Source organism: Phyllobates terribilis, unplaced genomic scaffold (assembly GCF_046119375.1).
Source record: "Phyllobates terribilis strain yellow unplaced genomic scaffold, ASM4611937v1 Scaffold_5__5_contigs__length_657084704, whole genome shotgun sequence".
Taxonomy (NCBI): Eukaryota; Metazoa; Chordata; class Amphibia; order Anura; family Dendrobatidae; genus Phyllobates; species Phyllobates terribilis.
Window position 1 is genome coordinate 264,767,372 of NW_027362765.1, and position 20,780 is coordinate 264,788,151.

General features: G+C 39.6%; 1 protein-coding gene and 1 long non-coding RNA gene across 2 annotated transcripts in view; one reads left to right on the top strand and one right to left on the bottom strand.

The window, feature by feature from the left end:
• Window positions 1-4,294: 4,294 nt before the first annotated feature.
• ANKFN1 (ankyrin repeat and fibronectin type III domain containing 1) overlaps window positions 4,295-20,780 on the bottom strand; it is a 1,224,583-nt gene continuing 1,208,097 nt past the window's right edge. Inside the window, exon 18 of the mRNA XM_073684132.1 lies at window positions 4,295-7,309. Coding sequence (XP_073540233.1) covers window positions 6,510-7,309 — 800 coding nt within the window. The 3' untranslated portion in view covers window positions 4,295-6,509. The remainder of the gene's footprint in view (window positions 7,310-20,780) is intronic.
• Window positions 6,926-11,284, top strand: LOC141272931 (uncharacterized). Its single transcript, XR_012322040.1, has 3 exons — window positions 6,926-7,325; window positions 11,069-11,158; window positions 11,239-11,284. It is a non-coding gene; the product is annotated as an uncharacterized lncRNA (long non-coding RNA).

Below are 20,780 nucleotides of genomic sequence, written 5' to 3' on the forward strand. Positions count from 1 at the left end.
AGTAAAATTTGCGACTTTGCAGTAGTTGCCAAACCCCTGTCCCGCCCCAGCACCACCCACTTTGTTGGAGCTGACCGAAAATGGCATGAGAATGCCAATAGTCACAAAATGTTAGCTCAACCTTGAGTTGCACCAAAATTATGCAACTTTTCAAAACTTTTTACACCAATAGCTATGATGAATAGGACCTCAAATCTTCCTGAAAATACACTTTGCTTGAAACATTGAGGAAGGCAACAGAAAGCCCCATATTCTCTTTTAGACTTTTTTTTTCTTTTACTATTGATAAGGATTAATGAAACTTAGCTATCTGAAAAGCATAAGACAGAAAATATTTTTATATGTTATTCAAAATATTAATTAACATATAACTCTTATTTATAGGTATTTTAACTAAAACATAAAAAAGAGGGCAGACCAGATCAGGGACCTTTATTTTAATGACTGTCAAGAACCTCTGCAGGGGTCCCCTCTCCATGTAAACACGGGTGTGGGGAATTAACCCAATGTTCATTGAAAGGAGCTGGCAAAAATAACATGAAGTCCTTCTGTAAGGGGGACGTAAGCACCAGAAGGGGGCCCCTTTTCAATCTTTCCTGTGTGGCCCCTTTGCATATTTGTAAACACACCAAGTTGTGAAACAGAGCTGTATACTTGTGCCCATGTATGTACAGATAAATGTGGCTACACCATTTGTACTAACATAATATAGACTATTTTTAGAAGGCAAATAGCAAAGGTTAAAGTGTAAATAGCACGTCTTGAAGGATCCTGTCAGATTACTGCTGTGTGCTTATATATACTAAGAAGGAGCAGAAGTGTTGGGGTTTGTAAATATTGTCTTTACAATGGTGGTACATGTGATACCGAGATGGAGTCATGCTCGTGTGTCTCAGTGTCTTACCAAGGATAAGAGACATTAAGATTTGCTTCCAGGGTTAAGAAAACAAACAGATCCTGACTCCACCATGGCTGGAGTGAGACACTTCAAAAGGAATCATCATGATGAGTAGATTGGATAAATAAAACCCTGTCAAGAGATTGCAAATGACAGCGCTCCCTGCCTTCTCTGTGGAAATGGAGCTGTCATTGATGGGAATGCTCTCCATAAGCTTAAAGGTGAAAGAATTTTAGTGAGGTTAAGCGTGTTTTCCTAGAATAGCATAGCACTTAGTGGGCCCAGAAGAACACTGGTAAAGCTGAGCAGACTACCAACAATCCCGCCATACTATTACTATTATCAGCTGTATAGAATCACATTCTACAGTAAGAAATACAATTATAAATGATTAAAATGTAACAAAATATATTTTTTTATATATTTGTAATCCCTTTAATTCATTAAAGACTGGTGGAAATCCTTGTCTTAAGAGCCCACTGATCTCTCAAAAGTCCATTGAGAAGTGCACAGCTCAGTAAGCAGAAGTGCACAGACTTTCTATTGAGTCCTTACTTAGCTCAGTGTGTGCACTTTCGGCACGAGGGAGAACCATACTCTGCTTTCTGTACTCAGGTAGGAGCTGTGTGCTTCTGCCTAGTGAGCTTCATGATTCTCAGTGGTCTTATAAGCAGATAGATGGACCAGGAACCCCACCGCTGTAAAGGGCCTAACAAATATAAAATTCTTTTCAAAACTTGTGTTACTCTTTAATGAAATATTGGAAACATATTCTGGGTCTTAGAACTTTACCATAAAATGTAAGAACAACTACAAGATATTATTTATGGATTACTACTAGTGATGATCGAGTATGTATTGTTAACTCTTTCGGTGAGTATGTAGCCTTTATATACAGTAATTAGTGATGATTGAGTGTGTATTGTTAACTCTTTCGGCGAGCATGCTCGGGTGCTCACCGACTATTTGCGGCGTGCTCGGCATTTATTCTAGTGTCACCGTGGCTCCATGTGTCACGGCTGTTACACAGCCGCGACACATGCAGGGATTGCCTGTTTGTTAGGAAATCCCTGCATGTTTCACATCTATCTAACAACAGTGACACATGCAGCCTCGGTGACACTAACATAATTCCGAGCACACCGCAAATACTCGGCGAGCACCCGAGCATGCTCGCCGAAAGGGTTAACAATACACACTCAATCATCACTAATTACTGTATATAAAGGCTACATACTGCATGTCTTTAACCCTTTTCGTTGCTCCAGCATTAACATATCCCCATATTCCAACTCCATTAGAGCATCTAAGTAAATATAAGCGAGTCAATTCAATACAAATTAAATGTCAAATTGAATGAAATTTGCAGGTCCTGGCAAATTTATACAATTTGCAATTTGATTTGCATGAATTGTCAAAAATTTGCCTCCTGCCATTTTACACATCGCAGAAGATTTCATCAACAAAAGAAGGCTCACATAAGATCAGGAGGGAATCCTCATAATGCCTTGCAGTTGTCACATCACATAGTATAGCACAGCCAATTAGGAGAGATTATCATAGGCTGTATAAAAGCCGAGGCATGGAATGCAGCAGCCATTTTAGGGTGATTTAGGATGGCTAGATGATATCAAAGCTAACAGAGTATTACATACTTTTTATGCAGTTTGTAAATGATAATATTTTACATTTATTCATTTATGTTGTCTGTTTTCTTAAGGAGGACAAATTGATAGACTAACCCTACTCTTAAGTAGAAGTGTGGAAGTAGAGGGAGCAATTAAACATGAAGTGGCTGCAGCAATAACATGATTGTCACAGCTCCTTCAATCAAGAGATAGGTGAGGCCACAGGAAGTCAGATGTCCACAAATCTAACTTTATAGCCTTTTTGGGAGAAATTGAAAAGTGCTTGTAAAAATAGGAACTTTGTAATTTCCTTTTCTGTAATAATCTTCTCAGTTCTCAAGAATGGAGGGATTGTTAATTGTATTATTTACTGCTCATAGCCTAGGTTACTGACTGGCTAGGCAGTCTATCAGTGATTGTCGGTATCCTATGGAAGTTGAAAAGTGTCTACAATTATAAGTTCTTTTCTATAGAGTTTGTAAGTGCTACTCTGAAGCCAGCCAGCTTCATTGCCAATATGCTTCTCCGATGCTGCAAACGTAAAGTTGCCTCTACGTGCAGCATTGGAGAATGGACAGTTTGTGCCAGTGTCGCAATGATCCAGCTAGTCTGAACTGTCAATCAATCATTTCCCCACAAGCAGGAAGTTGGGACCTAGGGGAGAAGTGCAGTCATGAAAGCTAACATCAGACAAACTGTTTCAGCCTAGGTCATCAATATTGTAATCCTTCAACAACCCACTGAAAATTGTAACCTCTTACAGTTTTAGTGTTTACAAGATCTATTGGAAAGCGCTTGTAAGTGCTGCAGCAGTCAAGCTGTAAGCAATAAAAATAAGATTTACAATATCAGGGGAATGAAGCAAAATTTTAACAGTCAGTAAATTCCAGTAGTCTATCAAACAAGCCCCCATCAATGCAGGAACCCATCAATGTTCAGATATTAATTCAGAACCCAACACTTAAATAAAGCAAAGTCCTTTATCGTTGATTGAATAATATAATTGGATTTGCTGGGAAAAGTATGTGAACCATTAGAATTCATGACACTTCAAGAAATAATCAAAATCAGGAGTATTAAACAAGGAGCTAACATGAACACTAGCAGTGTTAGCACACACTGCATCTGGCCGCATGAGTCAGAAGCTCTGCCTATCATGATGCCTTATGGCAATGGTTCTCAACTCCAGTCCTTAAGACCCACCAGCAGATCATGTTTTCAGCATTTCATTAGTATTACACAGGTAATAATTCCATCACCTGAGCAACACTAAGGAAATCCTGAAAACGTGATCTGTTGGTGGGTCTTGAGGACTGGAGTTGAGAGCCACTGCCTTAACGCTACAAGATTTTGAAAACAAATGGTGTTTCATTTGGACATCATGGTGGACAGACAGAAGAATTCACCTGAGTAAGAATAGTATATGGGCCTTTTTCAGTCCAATAGCTGATTGTAATTCACAATTCCACCTCTGGAGGTGGGACCCCTTACCTCTTCGGCCTCTCTGCAGCCGCACAGGTTGCAACAATGGTATGTCCACCCCTGTATACCAGCTATACCACTACATTCTGGAGTAAAATTATCCTGACAGGTTCCCTTTAACTTTTCCAAGGGTCATCAGCAGAATCCTGGCACCATTTATGCAACATATTGGCTATGACAAGGGAGGCCTGAAATCCTTTCTTGAAAAAATATTATGGACTAGATTTCTAGAATAGGACATTAATTCAGTGATATATTCAAATAGAGTAAGAAATTAATCTTCTACCAATTTTTGACAATGTTTAACAATTAATTAACTGACCATACAAAGGAATGGACCAGGTATCTAAATTAAATTTTTAGTGGTGAATAGTTACCGTATATTTCAAGTCTTTAACTCTAAAGAAGGACACATTGGCTACTAAAAGTCTAAGTTCACCTGAACCAGAACACGGACAATGGATAGTTTGATAAAAAAAAAAAACTTAAGAAATTTAGGCTTTTGGGTTTGATTTAATTGAATGGGTTCTTCTTTATTTATTACCTAGATGTAGATCCAATCACATTCGAGCAGTTAATTAGACATTTATTCCAGTATAGAGTGTATTTCAGAGTATATTTCTAATTTAGAACATGTTTCATGATATAGTCCTTTTAAGTAGCCCCTAAAATAGCTGTACTTGCTGTAAACATGATATTTTCGACTTTTTTAACATGTACGCATGCTTAGTTTATCCTAGAAGTGCCGAGAAGCCAAACAAAGATGAGAAACATGCTTGTTTGGAAATAGCTTTCTAAAACGAGTCCGACCAGGCGGCACTATAGAAATGTTTAATTATTAATTCAAATAAATAAGTCCAAAATGGCTATATTTAGATGTCTATAGCCCATAAACTCTGCCTATATTCGCTTATGTCTAAATACAGCCTGTACACATGAGCCAAAAAATACCAGTAATAAATGACTTGTCTTGTACTCTAATTAGTGGTTTGAAGTAGTTTATGCAAAGATTGCAGTGGAAGGAGGTTTGATAGTTTATCTCAGGTTATTTTACAGCTCAGGTCTTATGCAAAGAAGAAATACCAACCTGAAAGTATTAATGGTATTAACTCTACTTAAACCACATTTCTATTTTCCAACACTTGTGTTCTTCATTAAATACTCTTTAAAGTAAGTTGGTATGCTACGAAAGGCAAACACGGCAACAGTGCTTTCTTCTTCTCTCTCATATAGTTCATATAAACAGTCTGTGCCACTTTCCATGTTTTAATCAATTTGTATGGTAGCTTAAAATTCATTTTGTTCATTTAAAGGGGTGTTTTCCTTCCAAAAATACTTTTCGCTACATAAGTCTCTCAAAGATAAACTGATCACAGGGTGCTTCGCTGCCATTTTGAACACATTAAAGCCAGATAGGTTTCGTAGAAGCAGAAATTGACTAGCTTGGCTTCTTCTCTAGTGCATTCCCGGTCAGTATATAGATGGAAATAGGAAGATTTTTGGTATTCTTGAAGTTTGATGGTGCAATTATAATGTAGAGCTCAATTATAGAATATAGAGATAGTTTGGATAGTTTGCAGTGAAAGTGATAGATCAGCATTCCAAGTTATTCCACATATTAGGAAGGTGGCCAATAAAAACATTTTGGTCAATCTGGACCTTCAGTCATAGCCTTACGCGATTTGGAATAGAGTAGAGAACGATGGCCTACTTTACTGGAGCAAAACATTTGCAACCAACCTGATATCTGGAGTAACTTGAATGTCGTAGGCTGATCTATTATTAAAACTATCATATTCACTGCAATCTATCTGAGTGCCATGGTTCTCTCGACTGAAGTGCAGACAGAGAAGTGATGTAAGACAGGCCACATTTTATTTTAAAGGCTAGTGAGATGTTGAGGAAGGCAAAAAAGTCCATTGACCTGGTTACTTGACTAGGAATAGAAAGGGGTTTCCTTTTTTTTGAGGTGAAAGGTCCTCTATAAACCTCATGTCTTCAAATAAATGTAGATTAGAGAAAGAAACCCGAAATATAGTGGGTTTGTCCTACTTTCTGTATACATCCCCAATCTGGTGGTGAAACATTGCTTCTGTCTACAAAATCTATTTTATTTCCAGTAAGCTTGGAATTATCTTCAACCTAGAAAAGCTCAGACTGCATTATCAATTTTTTTTTAAGGTGGATGATAGTTGTTTTTGATGAACTATATACCATAATAGAAATAGAGTTACTGTAAATGTCTTACTTTAAGTCATTTAACCATATCAATTAACATTTTATAATTTCCTTAGTGTATCACACTTGTACATCTCTTCCTGTGCATCAAACATTTAGAAGGAATTTTCTATATATAAATTTACAAACACAAAAACAAAAGATTACTAAGTTATGAAGGTGCACTTGAAGAGCAGTAAGATGAGATGGTCTTGTAAAATGTAGAAAGATTTTGAAAATTTGAATAAATGTCCTAAGTTTTGCTACAATTTGTCTCTTTGACATTATAATGTGCTGCTAAACACCTCTGGTTTCTGCAAGTTGTTCTTTTCATCAGTGTCCAAATCTGGAGCAGCAATAATCTGCAGGGAGGGTTCCATAGCAGGAGAACGAGATCCTTCTATATTTAAGGTCCATGTTTTACTCTCATCCTCAAATAAGCTCTGTTTGTAAGGCTCAACATAAATTCTGCGTACATTTGTTTTTGATTCACCGTACTTGGATTTGTCATCTTCTGGCAAGCTTTCAGTATGAGGTAAAAAAGTGCTTCTAGGGCTATCCACCGGTAATGAGATATTTTGACCAGTAGTAGGATCTTCATTGAAATCTACAGCTCTCGACTTGTGCTGCGTGTAAATGCCTTCAGAGAGCGACAATGACTGAGATTCACTATGCACCCGAAGCCAGCGGTGATGACGACTAAAATAGTTGCAGTGCTGATGTTTCCCAGACCTCTTTTTCCCTAAAAGGCTTAAGTGCTGTTTTGAGTTGGATGTTTTCTCTGTGGTTTTTGATGGGAAACCCACTACTGAGAGGTTTTCCATATATTTGGAGCAGAACTCAGCGTTGGGATCTAAAGCACTGCATTCTTCTTTCAAAGTCAGACAAGGTTTCATATCATGAACTTGGAGAACATCAGGTGCACTTCCACTGAGGCCAGACACAGCTTGCTGAGAAATGTCATGCGAAGAGGAGTATACCAAGTCTAGTTCGCGAGGACTCAGTGCATCACTGGAATCATAATCGCTGTCTGTAGGGAGGAACACCTCAGAGCATCCTTCTTCATCAGAGCATGTCTGAGAATCTATAAAAAGTAGAGGGTAAAGATTATCAATCTTTCAATGATATTGTGATAAATTAAACATATTCTAATTGAATGTTTACAAGTATTATTATGTTCAAGAGCATATTCATTTAGCCTATAACTAATCATCACTAAGTCTTCCAAAATTAAAAAACAGTAGTACAAAAAAAACAGAAATGAGAAACTTTGAGCACTATCCAGGAGCTTGAAAGTACAGATTGCCTAGTGATAAGAGAGTCACACCTTAAGGGGAACCCGCCAACATTTGTAACAGTCCAAGAACTCTGACAGAGATAGATTGGAGACCCGAGAACCTATCAAAACATTTCTGTGTGTATTGTTTTTTGTCACAATATGACTCTTGAAATAGCATTTTATTCTGATGCTCGCTACTCCTACAAATGCATCTTAGATGACATCTAACTCTGAAATTCTCTCCAGTCTCTATAATGAGTGCTTCACAACCTCATCCATCTATCCATCTATTTTTGATTGATGGCATTAGATGGCACAAAGTCAGTTGCTGGGGGTGTTGTTCAATAGCTGACAAAAGTATTCGTGGAGTGCGACAGAGACCAGAAGAGGGTTAATATCAGTTGTACTGCCCTGGCAGAAGTGATGGGTTTTAGACTAAGTTTTGCTGCAACTAAAATTAATTTCAATATTTGATCCTCTGGTTCTCAGGGGTGAAGAGCCACCACTAGAGGTGGTTCTTATTCAGTATTAATATACAATACACAGTAGCAAATCTTTTGCCCTATATGCTGGCTGTACTTTTGTATCTGCTCTTAAGGCAACAGTCCCACTATCAGAATTTGTTCAGTATTTTTTCTCAGAAGTGGGAGCCAAAACCAGGAGTGGGTGATAAATACAGAATTGGTGACTTGTTTCTATTATCTTTTCTCTGATTGTTCCTCACCTGGTTTTGGCTCCCACTCCTGAGAAAAAATACTGATCGAATACTGACCAAATACTGATAGTGGGGCCGTGGACTAATCTGCATAAATGTACCCTGCACAATACCATTTCTCAGGTCTTGTATGTTAGGTGTATTTCTTATTGTCTTATCTTATCTTGTAAATATGGACACTGCGCCGTTCCACTTCTCTTGTGCAATATGCTAGGGGGAATTCACAGTATCTGCTCTTCTTTTTTATATGTGAACACTGCGCAGTACAAGTTTTCTTGTTATGTATGCTGGGTATAATTCTCACAGTATCTGATCATATTCTGCAGATATGGACACTGCGCAGTACCATTTTTTATGTCCTAGTGTGAGCGTTCTCTTAAAATGATACCTGTTTTAGAGTAACCCGATGTGTTGAGAAATCAAGCTAACACTCATGTCAATGTACTAACAGTGCACTGACTCCCCCCTTAATGCATTTCCAGGATAATTTGCATGGGACATCAAAGCTTTATTTCCTAGCCCATGCAACTTAAGTTACTACAGCTATACTACTACCTTCAGTAGTACGACAGAGAAAAATTGTTCTGCTTTTTTTTCCAGAAATAAAGCTGTTCCTGTCAATGGGCTTTGTCCATTTCTTCTGCTTCATTTGCATGGGGCAGAGCAGCAAAATCAGATACAGCCTATTGCAAGAAGTGATGTTGCTACTTTAAAAAAAAAAGTATTTTCAAAGGGGTTGTCTACTTCTGTACAAGCACTCCTTAATCAATAAAGTGCCCCACAGAAACTAAAGACAATATATGCTTACCTCCTGCAGCGGTGTCATTCCAGAGCCGTTGTGGTGTGACATTGTTGTCTCACGTGACCAGCTGCAGCCAACTCAATAGTAAAGACTGCAGCCAGTCAGCGACCAATGATTGTTATGTCACATATGAGCGCTGCAGCCAATGTCACGCAAGTGCCCGGAGACCCAATACGGACTTCTTTGGAATTGCACTATTGAGTATAACATTTCTTTTATTTTACTCCGGGGAGTTGTGAATTTAAAAAGGGATAGTGCAAGTTGTCCCTTTAAGACCACGTTCACTCATTCAGTATTTGGTCAGTATTTTACATCAGTGTTTGTAAGCCAAAACCAGGAGTGGGTGATGAATACAGAAGTGGTGACGTCTTTCTATGAGACCACGGTCACACGTTCAGTATTTGGTCAGTATTTTACCTCAGTATTTGTAAGCCAAAACCAGGAGTGGGTGATAAATACAGAAGTGGTGACGTGTTTCTATGACACCTCGGTCACACGTTCAGTATTTGGTCAGTATTTTACCTCAGTATTTGGAAGCCAAAACCAGGAGTGAGTGATAAATACAGAAGTGGTGACGTGTTTCTATGAGACCACGGTCACACGCTCAGTATTTGGTCAGTATTTTACCTCAGTATTTGTAAGCCAAAACCAGGAGTGGGTGATGAATACAGAAGTGGTGACGTGCTTCTATTATACTTTTCCTCTGATTGTTCCTCTCCTGATACAAATATTGATATAAAACACTGACCAAATACTCAACGCGTGAACGTGATCTCAATCTCATACCAACAGTTCAATATTTATTAGTTCTAGGAGTTATAGTATGTAAATATCTGATCAAAAGATATATATTTATATCATAAAAAAGCGAGCAACCAAAAGGGGAAAAAAAACATCACAAAGTAAACTTCCAGGAACAACTGTCTATGTATCTGATGGATCATGCAGAAGAGCTGGCAACAGAGAAGGTACTTAGCTTGCAATATACACATTCCTATACAGCATGTTTAAATTTGTAGCCCCTTGCTAAGTGATCCATTGAGAACATTCCTATTAAGACATCCTAAATCAGGAAGAACCCTTATTTATTTTTTTGGCTTCATTTACTTCCTGTGTTTGTACTTTGCAAACCTCCTTTTAGTATCTGTATAACAGTGGGGGCAGTATTGGTTTCATCAGTAGCACTCAGCAACACCAACCCTGGGGAGAAGTTCTTTTCAAACCTTCATTTAATTGCCAACACCACAAATCTCTACCTCAGTAATCAGGCATAGTTCCCTTGTTTTGTCCTCTCTAGCTGGCTTTTGAAAGAGATTTGCACCCCTTCAATGCTGGAGGAGACTGTGATGCTCGTTTTTTTTTCTTTATAAGGGTGTTTATGTCACGGACAATCTGCCACACTGGTGTTACTTGCAGATTGCTAGTATATTATAGTTTCCTACCTTCTGTCTCCTGTCTAGTCTTAGTTATGTCTGCAAAGGATTCTGCTTTGTTTGATGAAGCTAATCTTTTCATGCCAGGGTTATGATGAAGAGAGAACGGTATTCAGGATTATGCCACTTTCTTTAAATAGAGAAGGTGCCTGGAGCCACGTGCCTTCATATGACTGACATTTTAGGGCCAAGAACGTACGCACTTTTAATACTTCAAACTCAATTCAGACATATGTTTTTTACTAAGATTATACTTCAGAACAAATAAAATGTGCTCTTGTTACCATATATGATCTCTGCAAGTTGCATGTTACTCTGCTTGACGTCAAACTTCTCAGTGGAAAGCAGTGATTGCTGAACATTCAGTATTGCTGAAACCTCCAAAATGATATATTTTACATTCCCTATCCATTTATCATTAATCCTAAGAATAACAAACTTCTATGACGACTTTCAATGGCAATAATAATAAATACCTATAAAATGAAAGAAACATTTTTTTTTAAGGGAATAGAAAGAATTATTTCTCAGCAATGTGAATAACACATGCGTGATATCAGCAACATCATAAGGAGTAGTACAGTAGCCGGGTGGTAACAATTTTTTTTTTGCAGGACTGAGATCTGGAATTAAAGGGACTCTCTCAGCACAGAATGACTGTTCAAAAGAAGCACAGGCGCTGAACACACACCCTTGGTGTAACAGTTAAGTGCATCTTCTCTCCTACTTGTTTGCCATCTATCTGATCCCTCCTCTTCATTGATTGACAGCTTTGTCTTTACAGGAGCCAGGGAAGGAGGAATATCGAAAACGAATAGGTGAGAAGCTGCATGGAACTGTTTGGCCACTTCAGGGGTGCAATGAGTGTCTGTGCTTAGTTTGGACAGTCATGTTGTGCTGATAGATTCCCTTTAACTACTCAGCCCTGGGAACCATACTCCTGTGTTGTGCAGAGTTTTATGTAGCAGACGCATTTCATGCTTGCAGCTGATGGTAGTTGGATTTTCTGCAGGTATAGTTCTGTAGCAGCCATGAAGACTAGTGTTGAGCGAATTTGCGTGACAGTGTGGCAAATCAGGGATGTTCGTGGGCGGAGCTGATTTTTGGCGCAAACAAGCCGAAACCCCAAACACGAACCCGAATTTGAAATGCAAATTTGCTCAACACTAATGAAGACCCACAAAAGTAATCATGCAACCTGTGAGTAGTATATATCCAGGGCAGTCTGTGGCAGATTCCTACCTCTCAGAGATCCATAATGGCACAGTTGATCAGTTGTGATCCGATCACTGGTGGACACAGACAGAAAAGGGCCCCTGTGCAAGAACACTATATGGGCCCTTTGCAGCCCAAGAGCTCCTAAAAATGAAAAATTTCACCTGCTTTGGAGGAAAAAATGTCTCCCCCTAGTTCTGGGACCACCCAGGTTGCACCAATAATATGTCTGCTCCTGGATCTGATGGTCACTTTGGCACAATTCAGTCCACTAGCTGATGGAGAGCTCTCCTACCCTGGTTTAACATGATAAATTGAATGTACACCATCACCAGTAGGTGTCAGCCATTACATAAAGGGAATTTAACCCATTCAATGTTACATAGTGACTATGGCATGGAAATGGTTACAGATAGAGGAGGCTCCCACCATCAAGACAGTGGCCCTGTGGTGTCATCCATAAATGTAGCCCAAAATTATCACTGCACGCCCTCATACGGCTCCTTTGATGTAAAAATATAAATGTTATGGGTCCTTAAATGGGCAACACAAATATTTTGAAAAGGGTTTTCTTTCAGTGCAAAAATTATACAAGAGATAAAAATATATACATTTGATATCACTGTAATTGTTTTGTAGAGTTACTATAGAATAAAGTCATTGATGCGCACAGTGAATGCCGTAAAAAATAAATAACACTGTGCTGTTTTGCTGTTTTATTACCTGTCAAAACATGGAATGAAAAAAAAATATGGAAAATTTCATATGTACCAAAAATGGTACCAAAAATAAAACTATTGGAAAATGGCGTTTTATATATATTTTTAGAATGAGATGTGAGTATTGTACAGAAGCAGTAAAGCCTTAAAAAGCTCAATAACGGCTCATGTAGACATCAGTTTTTCTCATACAAGTGCTATCCAATATTGCACTCGATTTTAGTTTTTTGGGGTAATTAGCTAGTCCAATTTTTTCCTCAGATCTAGTGGTCCGCAACAAAGGAAGTTCGATAATGACTCGGGTGTTGGATCAAACTCGCCAATGCAAGTCTATGGGTTTGTAACAATATCGGACATCACACGGATACCATCCCTGTGCTGTCTCTTTTAGGCTACAGTCACACTATCAGTATTTGGTCAGTTTTTCACATCAGTATTTGTAACCCAAAACCAGGAGTGGAACAGTCAGAGGAAAAGTATAATAGAAACACGTCACCACTTCTGTATTTATCATCCATTCCTGGCTTTTGATTACAAACACTGATGTGAAATACTGAGCAAATACTGATAGTTTGATAAAAGAAACTTGAGAAATCTCTATTAGATTGTTTTGTCATTGAGAAAAACTGATGAAACCAATTGTAAAAACTGACACACTGACTAAACTCTGTCCATACTCTGATCAAAAATATTGTGGACGAGAAAAATCACTGATGTCTGAATGAGCCCTAAATTTGGTATCGCTGTTATGATATCAGCCTGCAGAATAAAGTTAATATGTCATTACAATAAATACTGTAAATCAAATAAAGAAAAAAAAATGCAGAATTGCTGTCTTTTTCAGTCTCCCCATATGTACACCAAAATAGTTCTTGATACTGATAGTGATCCGTGGCCAAAGTGAGACACTGGCGAGTGGTGACTGCGTGGGTGCAGAATTCCACTGCATAAAGCTCTTTAGCTATTTCTGGTCATTGGCCGCAGCAGAACAGCCACAGAGCTACATGTGGCTCGCAGGCCACACTTTGCCTACATCAGGACTAGAATATATTGGTGATCAAAAAACAGATGAATTTTCATTTTTGTATCAATATTAACAGTGTCATCTACATCTCAATTTAAATTTCAAATGGTCACCACTTTCAATGCTATTTACTGTACTTAGACTATCTGAATTTAGGCTGTGCATTCCAGGTGTCATTTTCTTTGTGAAAAACTTTAACCCCTGTACATGTACATCATATGTTGTGTCCCTCTGCCTTTTATGGCTCGCATGAGTCCACATCTTTCCTGGCAGATGTTGGCAGATTTAATCAGCCATAATGTGCCATTAACAGCCGCATGTGGAGTGGAGCTAGGTTATAAGTGGAGCGGGCTATTAACCTGTTAAATCCTGCTGTCAATTTCTGACAGCGGCATTTAACACGTCATTCCTCGCCCCCATCGTCATGGCCGTGACATGGTCATGGAGCGCCAATGTGTTGCCATGTCATCCGAAGGTCTGATGAAGACCTCCATGCTTGTCATGACGATCCTTCTGTGAAAGCCAGCCTGTAGCTGGAATACGTAGGAGATAGTGATTTTAGCTGTACTTAGCATTGCCTGTGCATTGCTATGTATAGCACAAGCAATTAGACGATCACAGATGCAGGTCCCCTAAGAGGACTATTAAATATAATAAAAAGTAAAAAAAAAGTTTGAAAAAATATGAAAAAAAAAAACAAACATGAAAGTTTAAATCATCCCCCTTTTGCCCCATAAAAGAATAAAAAATTAAAACCTACACATATTTGGTATCGTTGCATTTGTAAAAGTCAGATCTAACAAAATATAAAACAAATAAATACGATCAATAAGCGGCGTAACGAGAAATCAAATTGCCAAAATTACGTTTTTTTGACTGCTGCAACATTGCATTAAAGTGCGATAAGAGGTGATCAAAACACCATATCTAGCCCAAAATAGTATCAGTAAAAACATCAGCTCAGCGCGCAAAAAATAAGCCCTCACACAGCCCCAGATCCTGAAAATTGAAAGCATTATGGGTTTCGGAAATTGGCAACACAAAAGGTTTTTTTTTGTTTTTTTTTTACAAATTTCTGAATTTTTTTCAACATTTAAATAACAAAAAACTATACTCTTTGGTATCTGCATAATCATACTGTCCTGGAGAATCATCTTGTCAGATCAGTTTTACCATATGATGAGCATGATACATTAAAAAAAATCCAAAATTTGTGAAATTGCTCTTTTTTTGCAATCTCAACCCACTTGGGTTATTTTTTTGCTTTCCAGTGCATCACATGATCAAACGAATGATGTCATTCAAAAGTACAACTCCTCTCGCAAGAAACAAGCCCTCATACGGCTATGTGAATGGAAAAATAAAAAGTTCTGGCCTTTGGAAGAAGGGGAGGAAAAAACGAAAACGAAAAAAAAAAATGGAAAATTGCCGAGGGTGAAGGGGTTAACATTGTGTAGCAAATAAACACATAGGGAGGTGATAAGTGATAAAAGTAAAAAAGATGCCTGAATGCGTTTCTTGGGTAGAATAATATTATAGGGTATCAGTACCAGATTTCTGTAAATGGCTTGATGATCTAGGAGTTTATTCTAATTGCCAGATTTAATGTTGTGAAAGATGAAGAAAAGTGTCTGTCTAAGGGCAGTTCTGTTGTGGCATCCCAGTACCTATTCTACTGCTGCTAAATGAGACAGTTGTAGCGTTGTATTAGATTTGTTCCATTTTGTGCATTGAGTTAGGGGATATAATACATTGTATTGTAAATTGTACTTTCCTGCCATCTGCTGGCCAATGTGTGTATATGAAGTAATGATTATTCTCCTCACAACAAGTGGTGGCCATAGCAACGGCTGGGAGGAGTCTCCCAGCTCAGGGCTCTCACTCTGACTAGAACGCTGGTACAAACCAGTTGTGGGCAGTTCCTGCTGCCTTAGGAAGATAGAGGACATTATTCTCTCAGAGAAGTGTTTTCAATGCCAGTCTACGCTGAGGGGACATTTTTCCTCACATAATCTCTTTCACAAAAAGAGTGAAGTGTCTTGTAGTCAGGAGAGAGAAAGCTGTACATGGGCTCTCCTGCTCTCTGGTTATCCTGATAGCTTCTAGACAGGACCAGATCCACGTTTCTGCCACGCCACCGACTTTGTTTAAACCTATCCCCTGCGAGAGGGAACGGTGGGCTAAAACTGTGAGTACATCCACACATTAGTATGTTTCCACAGAGAGACAATCTGTGAAGGTCTCTCCATCAGTGTAATATTTCCTGGACTGTGCATAGTATTTCCTGTACTAACAAGTGAAGAGAACTCTGCTCCAGCCGCCCTGAGAGGCCACAACAATGCTTGTCTCATGAGGAGAGAACCATTACTTTCATATGCACAATATACTGTGAACTTTGCCTGTAAGAGAGACTGTACCCTGTTACCTCATTCAGTAACATTGTTATGTTTACAAGCTCACCTGCGTGTCTGGCTGCTTGAGATTGCACAAACATCACGGGCACTCCAAACCCTGCACCCAGACACCACCGCTACAGGAGTGCCCCCGGGGGGTCCTATACCATCCACAAGTGCCACCTCCCACTTTTTAAATTGTTGTGGACACGAGGGAAGCGTTGAGGGGTCCAGCGACTCACTTCAGCTACCATGACATCATTATCTGCTGCCAGTGAGGCTACACACCCCAGCTGGCCCTTCTGCAACATCTGGCGCCTCCCCAGTGGCCCACCACATATGTGGTTGGCAGTAATATGTGTCACACTGTAACACTGTAATGACTGGGAGTTATAAAATCTATGCCTATCTTCAAAAAAGACTTTTGTATAATAGACATGTCATAATATATTTTGGATAGCCCTGTTCTCCTGTACAGATTGTAGCAAATGTTATGATAGGCTACAAGCACTAAGGAAAGACAGGAGATCTGTCCCTACAATAGAACTAAGCTAGATCCCTACGATGTAACGGGGAACCTGATCCTGCGATCAGACCCGCTAAAGTCCTCAGCTAGTCTGAACGAAGACCTATAGATGTGAGGGAGGGATCCTTACAAGAACTAGGGACTGGGAGAAAGATGGACACCTCCTAGCAGAAATTGTAGCAGTAAAAGGACAAACACACAACATAGAACATAAAGGTCAAAAGACCTAGCTAAACTGACTGAGAAAGGTTACAAAGCACCTGGCTAGCTTAAGAGTAGAAATTACAATGAAGTCCAGCCAAGCCAGAAGGGCGGAGCAGGATTAAATAGGCAAAAAGGTCATGTGACCAGCAAAATAGAAAAAACCTAACAGGAGAGTTCTAACAGCAAATCTATCAAAGATGTGAAAATCACAATAAAGCATCTCACTGTCATATAGACATGTCAAGCTGACTCGTATGGAGAAATTATATTCAATTTTAGTTCCCTTTTGATTCACTGACGGGCTATTGTGATCGTAGTTTTGTTATAGAGGCTGATCTTATTCGGGCGTGCAGCTATAGCATTAGAAAGAGGGGATCAGGTATGGAATGCTGTGCATCAGAATGGTAAGAATATAGCCAGACGGTGCGGTAGCAGCCAGAGCGCCATCCAGTGGTGACAGGGTAATGAGCTGCACGATTGTGAAACAAATAGCTGGAATTTCAGTTGCACTGTCTGGCTCTACTCTTAGCATTGTTTTATGTGTTTTTTTTTAATTAATGGCATAAACTTGCTGCCAGTGAAATAAATGAAAAGTTTTACTGACCTATTACATCCACTGTTTATTATGATGGAAGAAAAATTCTGGCCTGAAGTCTAGGTAAATAGTTTGTATTGTACAAGACTCTTACTTAAGTATAGATAAGTAGAAAGACCATGCAAGTCAAGAGTTTATGTGTTCAAACTCAATGTTTAAGCTACTTAAGTGTTTGACTTGTGTATTCAGCTACAAATGTTCTAAGAAGGTTTTAGCTTCAAGTGGTCTAAAAATGGTGTAATTATCAGGTCCTTAAGAATCTTTTAAAATATTTTTGAATGTTTATGAGCATTATTTATGCCAGTATTTAGCCTTGTTACTAACTCATTTCATAGGTACAATTGAACAAAATATTAAACAAAACATTATTACAAAGGTGAAAAACAGCCTGGAACATTACAAAAGCTAAAATGAGTTGACTTCGGGAAGAATTTAGTCTTGTAGACTGGGTTATGTCTAGGAATGGGCGAACCCATGGATGTTCAAATTCATCAGGTTAGGCTGAACTTTATAAAAAATAGGTTGGTACAGGTACCAGACCGGCACCCCAACAGTCATCAAAGCAAAGCAGTCATCAAAGCAAAAGGTGGCTACTTTGAAGAACCTAGAATATAACACATATTTTCAGTTGTTTCACACTTTTTTGTTAAGTATATAATTCCACATGTGTTAATTCATAGTTTTGATGCCTTCAGTGTGAATGTACAATTTTCAAAGTCATAAAAATACAGAAAAATCTTTAAATGAGAAGGTGTGTCCAAACTATCACTATAAAAGTCCTGGACAGCCCTTTTAAGCATAATAAAACACACGAAACAAGAAAAAGGACATTTAAAAACTTGAAGATCAAAAGATCAGAAATAACATGCTAGGTGTATAAAGATCTCAATAGGAAATATAAAAATTCAACCAAGTGAGCAAAGTTATTGTATTGATGCCCTGTGCAAGTGCCCTAGAAAACAGTGCCCACATTCTGCCTTTAGAAAGTAATAATGCCCCCAGTGTGCCTATTTGACAGTCACAATATACTGAGTTCCCTCATAACAATTATGCTTCTTAAGTGCCCACTTAACAATTAATAATGTCCCCATTCCCCCCATATATAGTTCCCCTCTACACAGCATTATGTCGTCCATAGCTCTCACATTCACAACATGTGGGGCCCACAGCTCCCTATACATAGCATGATGCCACCCACAGCTACCATATACACAGCACGATGGATCCACCACTGCCTATACACAGAGAGATAGACCACACAGTAGCCGCCTTCCACAGTATGACAGCCCCCAGTATCCCCCATACTGCTTGACAGGCCTTAGTAGTCCCCCACTGAAAGATGGCCTAAAAGTAGCCCCGACACTGTATGATGGCTCCTAGTAGTCCCCCACTGTATGATGGCCCTCAGTAGCACCCCACACTGTATGATAGCCCCCAGTGGCCCCCACACTGTATGGATGGCCACCAGTAGTCTACAAACACTGTATGGATGGCCACTGTAGTCCAGTTACCTCCTCCATACTGTATGGATGACCCCCAGTAGTTCAATAGTCTCCTCACAATGTATGGATGACCCCCAATAGTCCATTAGTCCCCCCACACTATATAGATGGCCCCCAGTAGTCCAGTAGCCTCCTGACACTGCACGGATGGTCCCAAGTAGTCCTCCAAACACAGTATGGATGGCCCACAGTAGTTCCCTCACAAGCACTAATAAAGTAAAATAGAAAAACATTATTCTCACCTAACCATAGATCCTGAAGAGTCCACCGGTAGACAAGACCAAGGCATGGGAGGACCAATGCGGTGATGTAATCGCACTGGGGCACGTAGACTCCCAGGGTGATGATGTCATCCTGCCGTCCTGCCTCCTGAATCATCAATCAATGCATCTCCCTGCTTTTCTGTAAGCTGCAGGCTTAAATCAAACTGCTGTCTACAAAACGTGGAGTGGTAGTGCACCTGCTCCACTGCAGAGTTTAACTGTATTGATGCGCTGCACCCGCCAACATAGTTTAGAGTGGCAATAGCTCCGGGTGGTCATTCAGTCATTGCTAAACCACATATTGCATCTACCACAACATCATAGCTTCGCAGATGAAGAGTTCAGGTGATGGCGTGACTCCCTTAGTCCAGACCTTTAGCCAATAGAAAACATTGCGCGCATTATGAAATAAAAAACTTGGCAAAGTCTCTGGACTGTTGAGCAGCTAGAATCCTGTAACAGACAAGAATGGGACAGCATTCATCTACCTAAAATCCAACAATTGGTCTCCTCACTTCCCAGGCATTTACAGACTGTTGTAAAAAGAAGAAGGGATGCTACACAATGGTAGTCCCCTTTTAACTGCCACCTTCTGATCTATGTTCTATGTTCTGTTGTGAATAAAATAAGGCTATAAGAAATTTATAGTGATATGGTATAGCTGACATCTGTCCTGCTATTTGAATTACAATTGCTTGTTTTTCTTATCATTCTTAATCCAGTTAAAAGGAGAAGCAAGAGAGCAACAGCACAATAAAAAAAAAAAATGAAAACAGTGTCAAACGGAATGATTGCTTATTAGTGTTGAGCGAGCACTAAAATGCTCAGGTGCTCGAAGCTCGGGCCGAGCTCACCGTGATACTCGGGTGCTCGACCCGATCAACGAGCCCAAAGTTAGTCTATGGGAGACCCGAGCATTTTTGCGGCGGCACCCCCGGCAGTCTGTAGAAAGCCTAAAAAGTGCCCAAAACGATAGTGACAGTGCTCAAATGACATGGGGACAGAATGGGGATTGCCCCAGGAAGCATTTCTGACCCCCAGGTCACTGCTGTCAACAACGTGGTCAGAGTATTTCACCACTTTTACGGGCTCACAATAAAACGTTCAAAAATGAAACTGAAACTGTTTTCCTGTGAGGGGTATTTGTACAGTCTGACTGAGGAAAAAAAAAAAGAGGATTTAGATGAAAAAAAAGGATTTTTCCTGGCCCCTGAGACCTGGGGCTAAGTCTAGCAATTTGAGCAGCAGCAGCACACAGGACTGTAATGCAGTGTTTGTTGGTATAACCACTGCGTCTCCTATACAGCCTGCCTGCCTGCCTGATATTTGGGATGAATATTAGTTCTCAGAAGGACTGTTTGTTTGATTTTGCAGGCTTTAGAGACCCTACACTACCTATTTTGCAGTATAAATCTCTCCCTAGCTCAGCAGCACTCTCCCTACACTGTCTGATCCGGAGCGACTGTGTCCAAGATGGCGGCGCCCGGTTTTAAATACTCGAGGTGACGCTGTGCGGCCAGCCAATCACTGTAATGCCCACATCCAACATGGCTGCGGCATTATGGTGACTGGCTGGCAATCCATGCATGTTAATTGGTTCTGTAAAGAGCGCCAAACATGCAGGGCGGAGACCCGAGCTCCCACCCGAGTAACCCGAAAATGCTCAGCGCTCACCGAACATCCCGAGTAGTGAGATACTTGGACGAGTACCGAGCAGTGTCGAGCATGCTCGCTCAACACTATTGCTTATCACAAGCAACTGTGCTGAGATTTTGCATTTCTTGTGCAATCGCTTTTGTGAAGGGTTAATAATTATTTTTTTGAAAATACAAAAGAAATTTCAACAAAATCCAGATGACATTTATCTGCAACTGTCTACCTCACA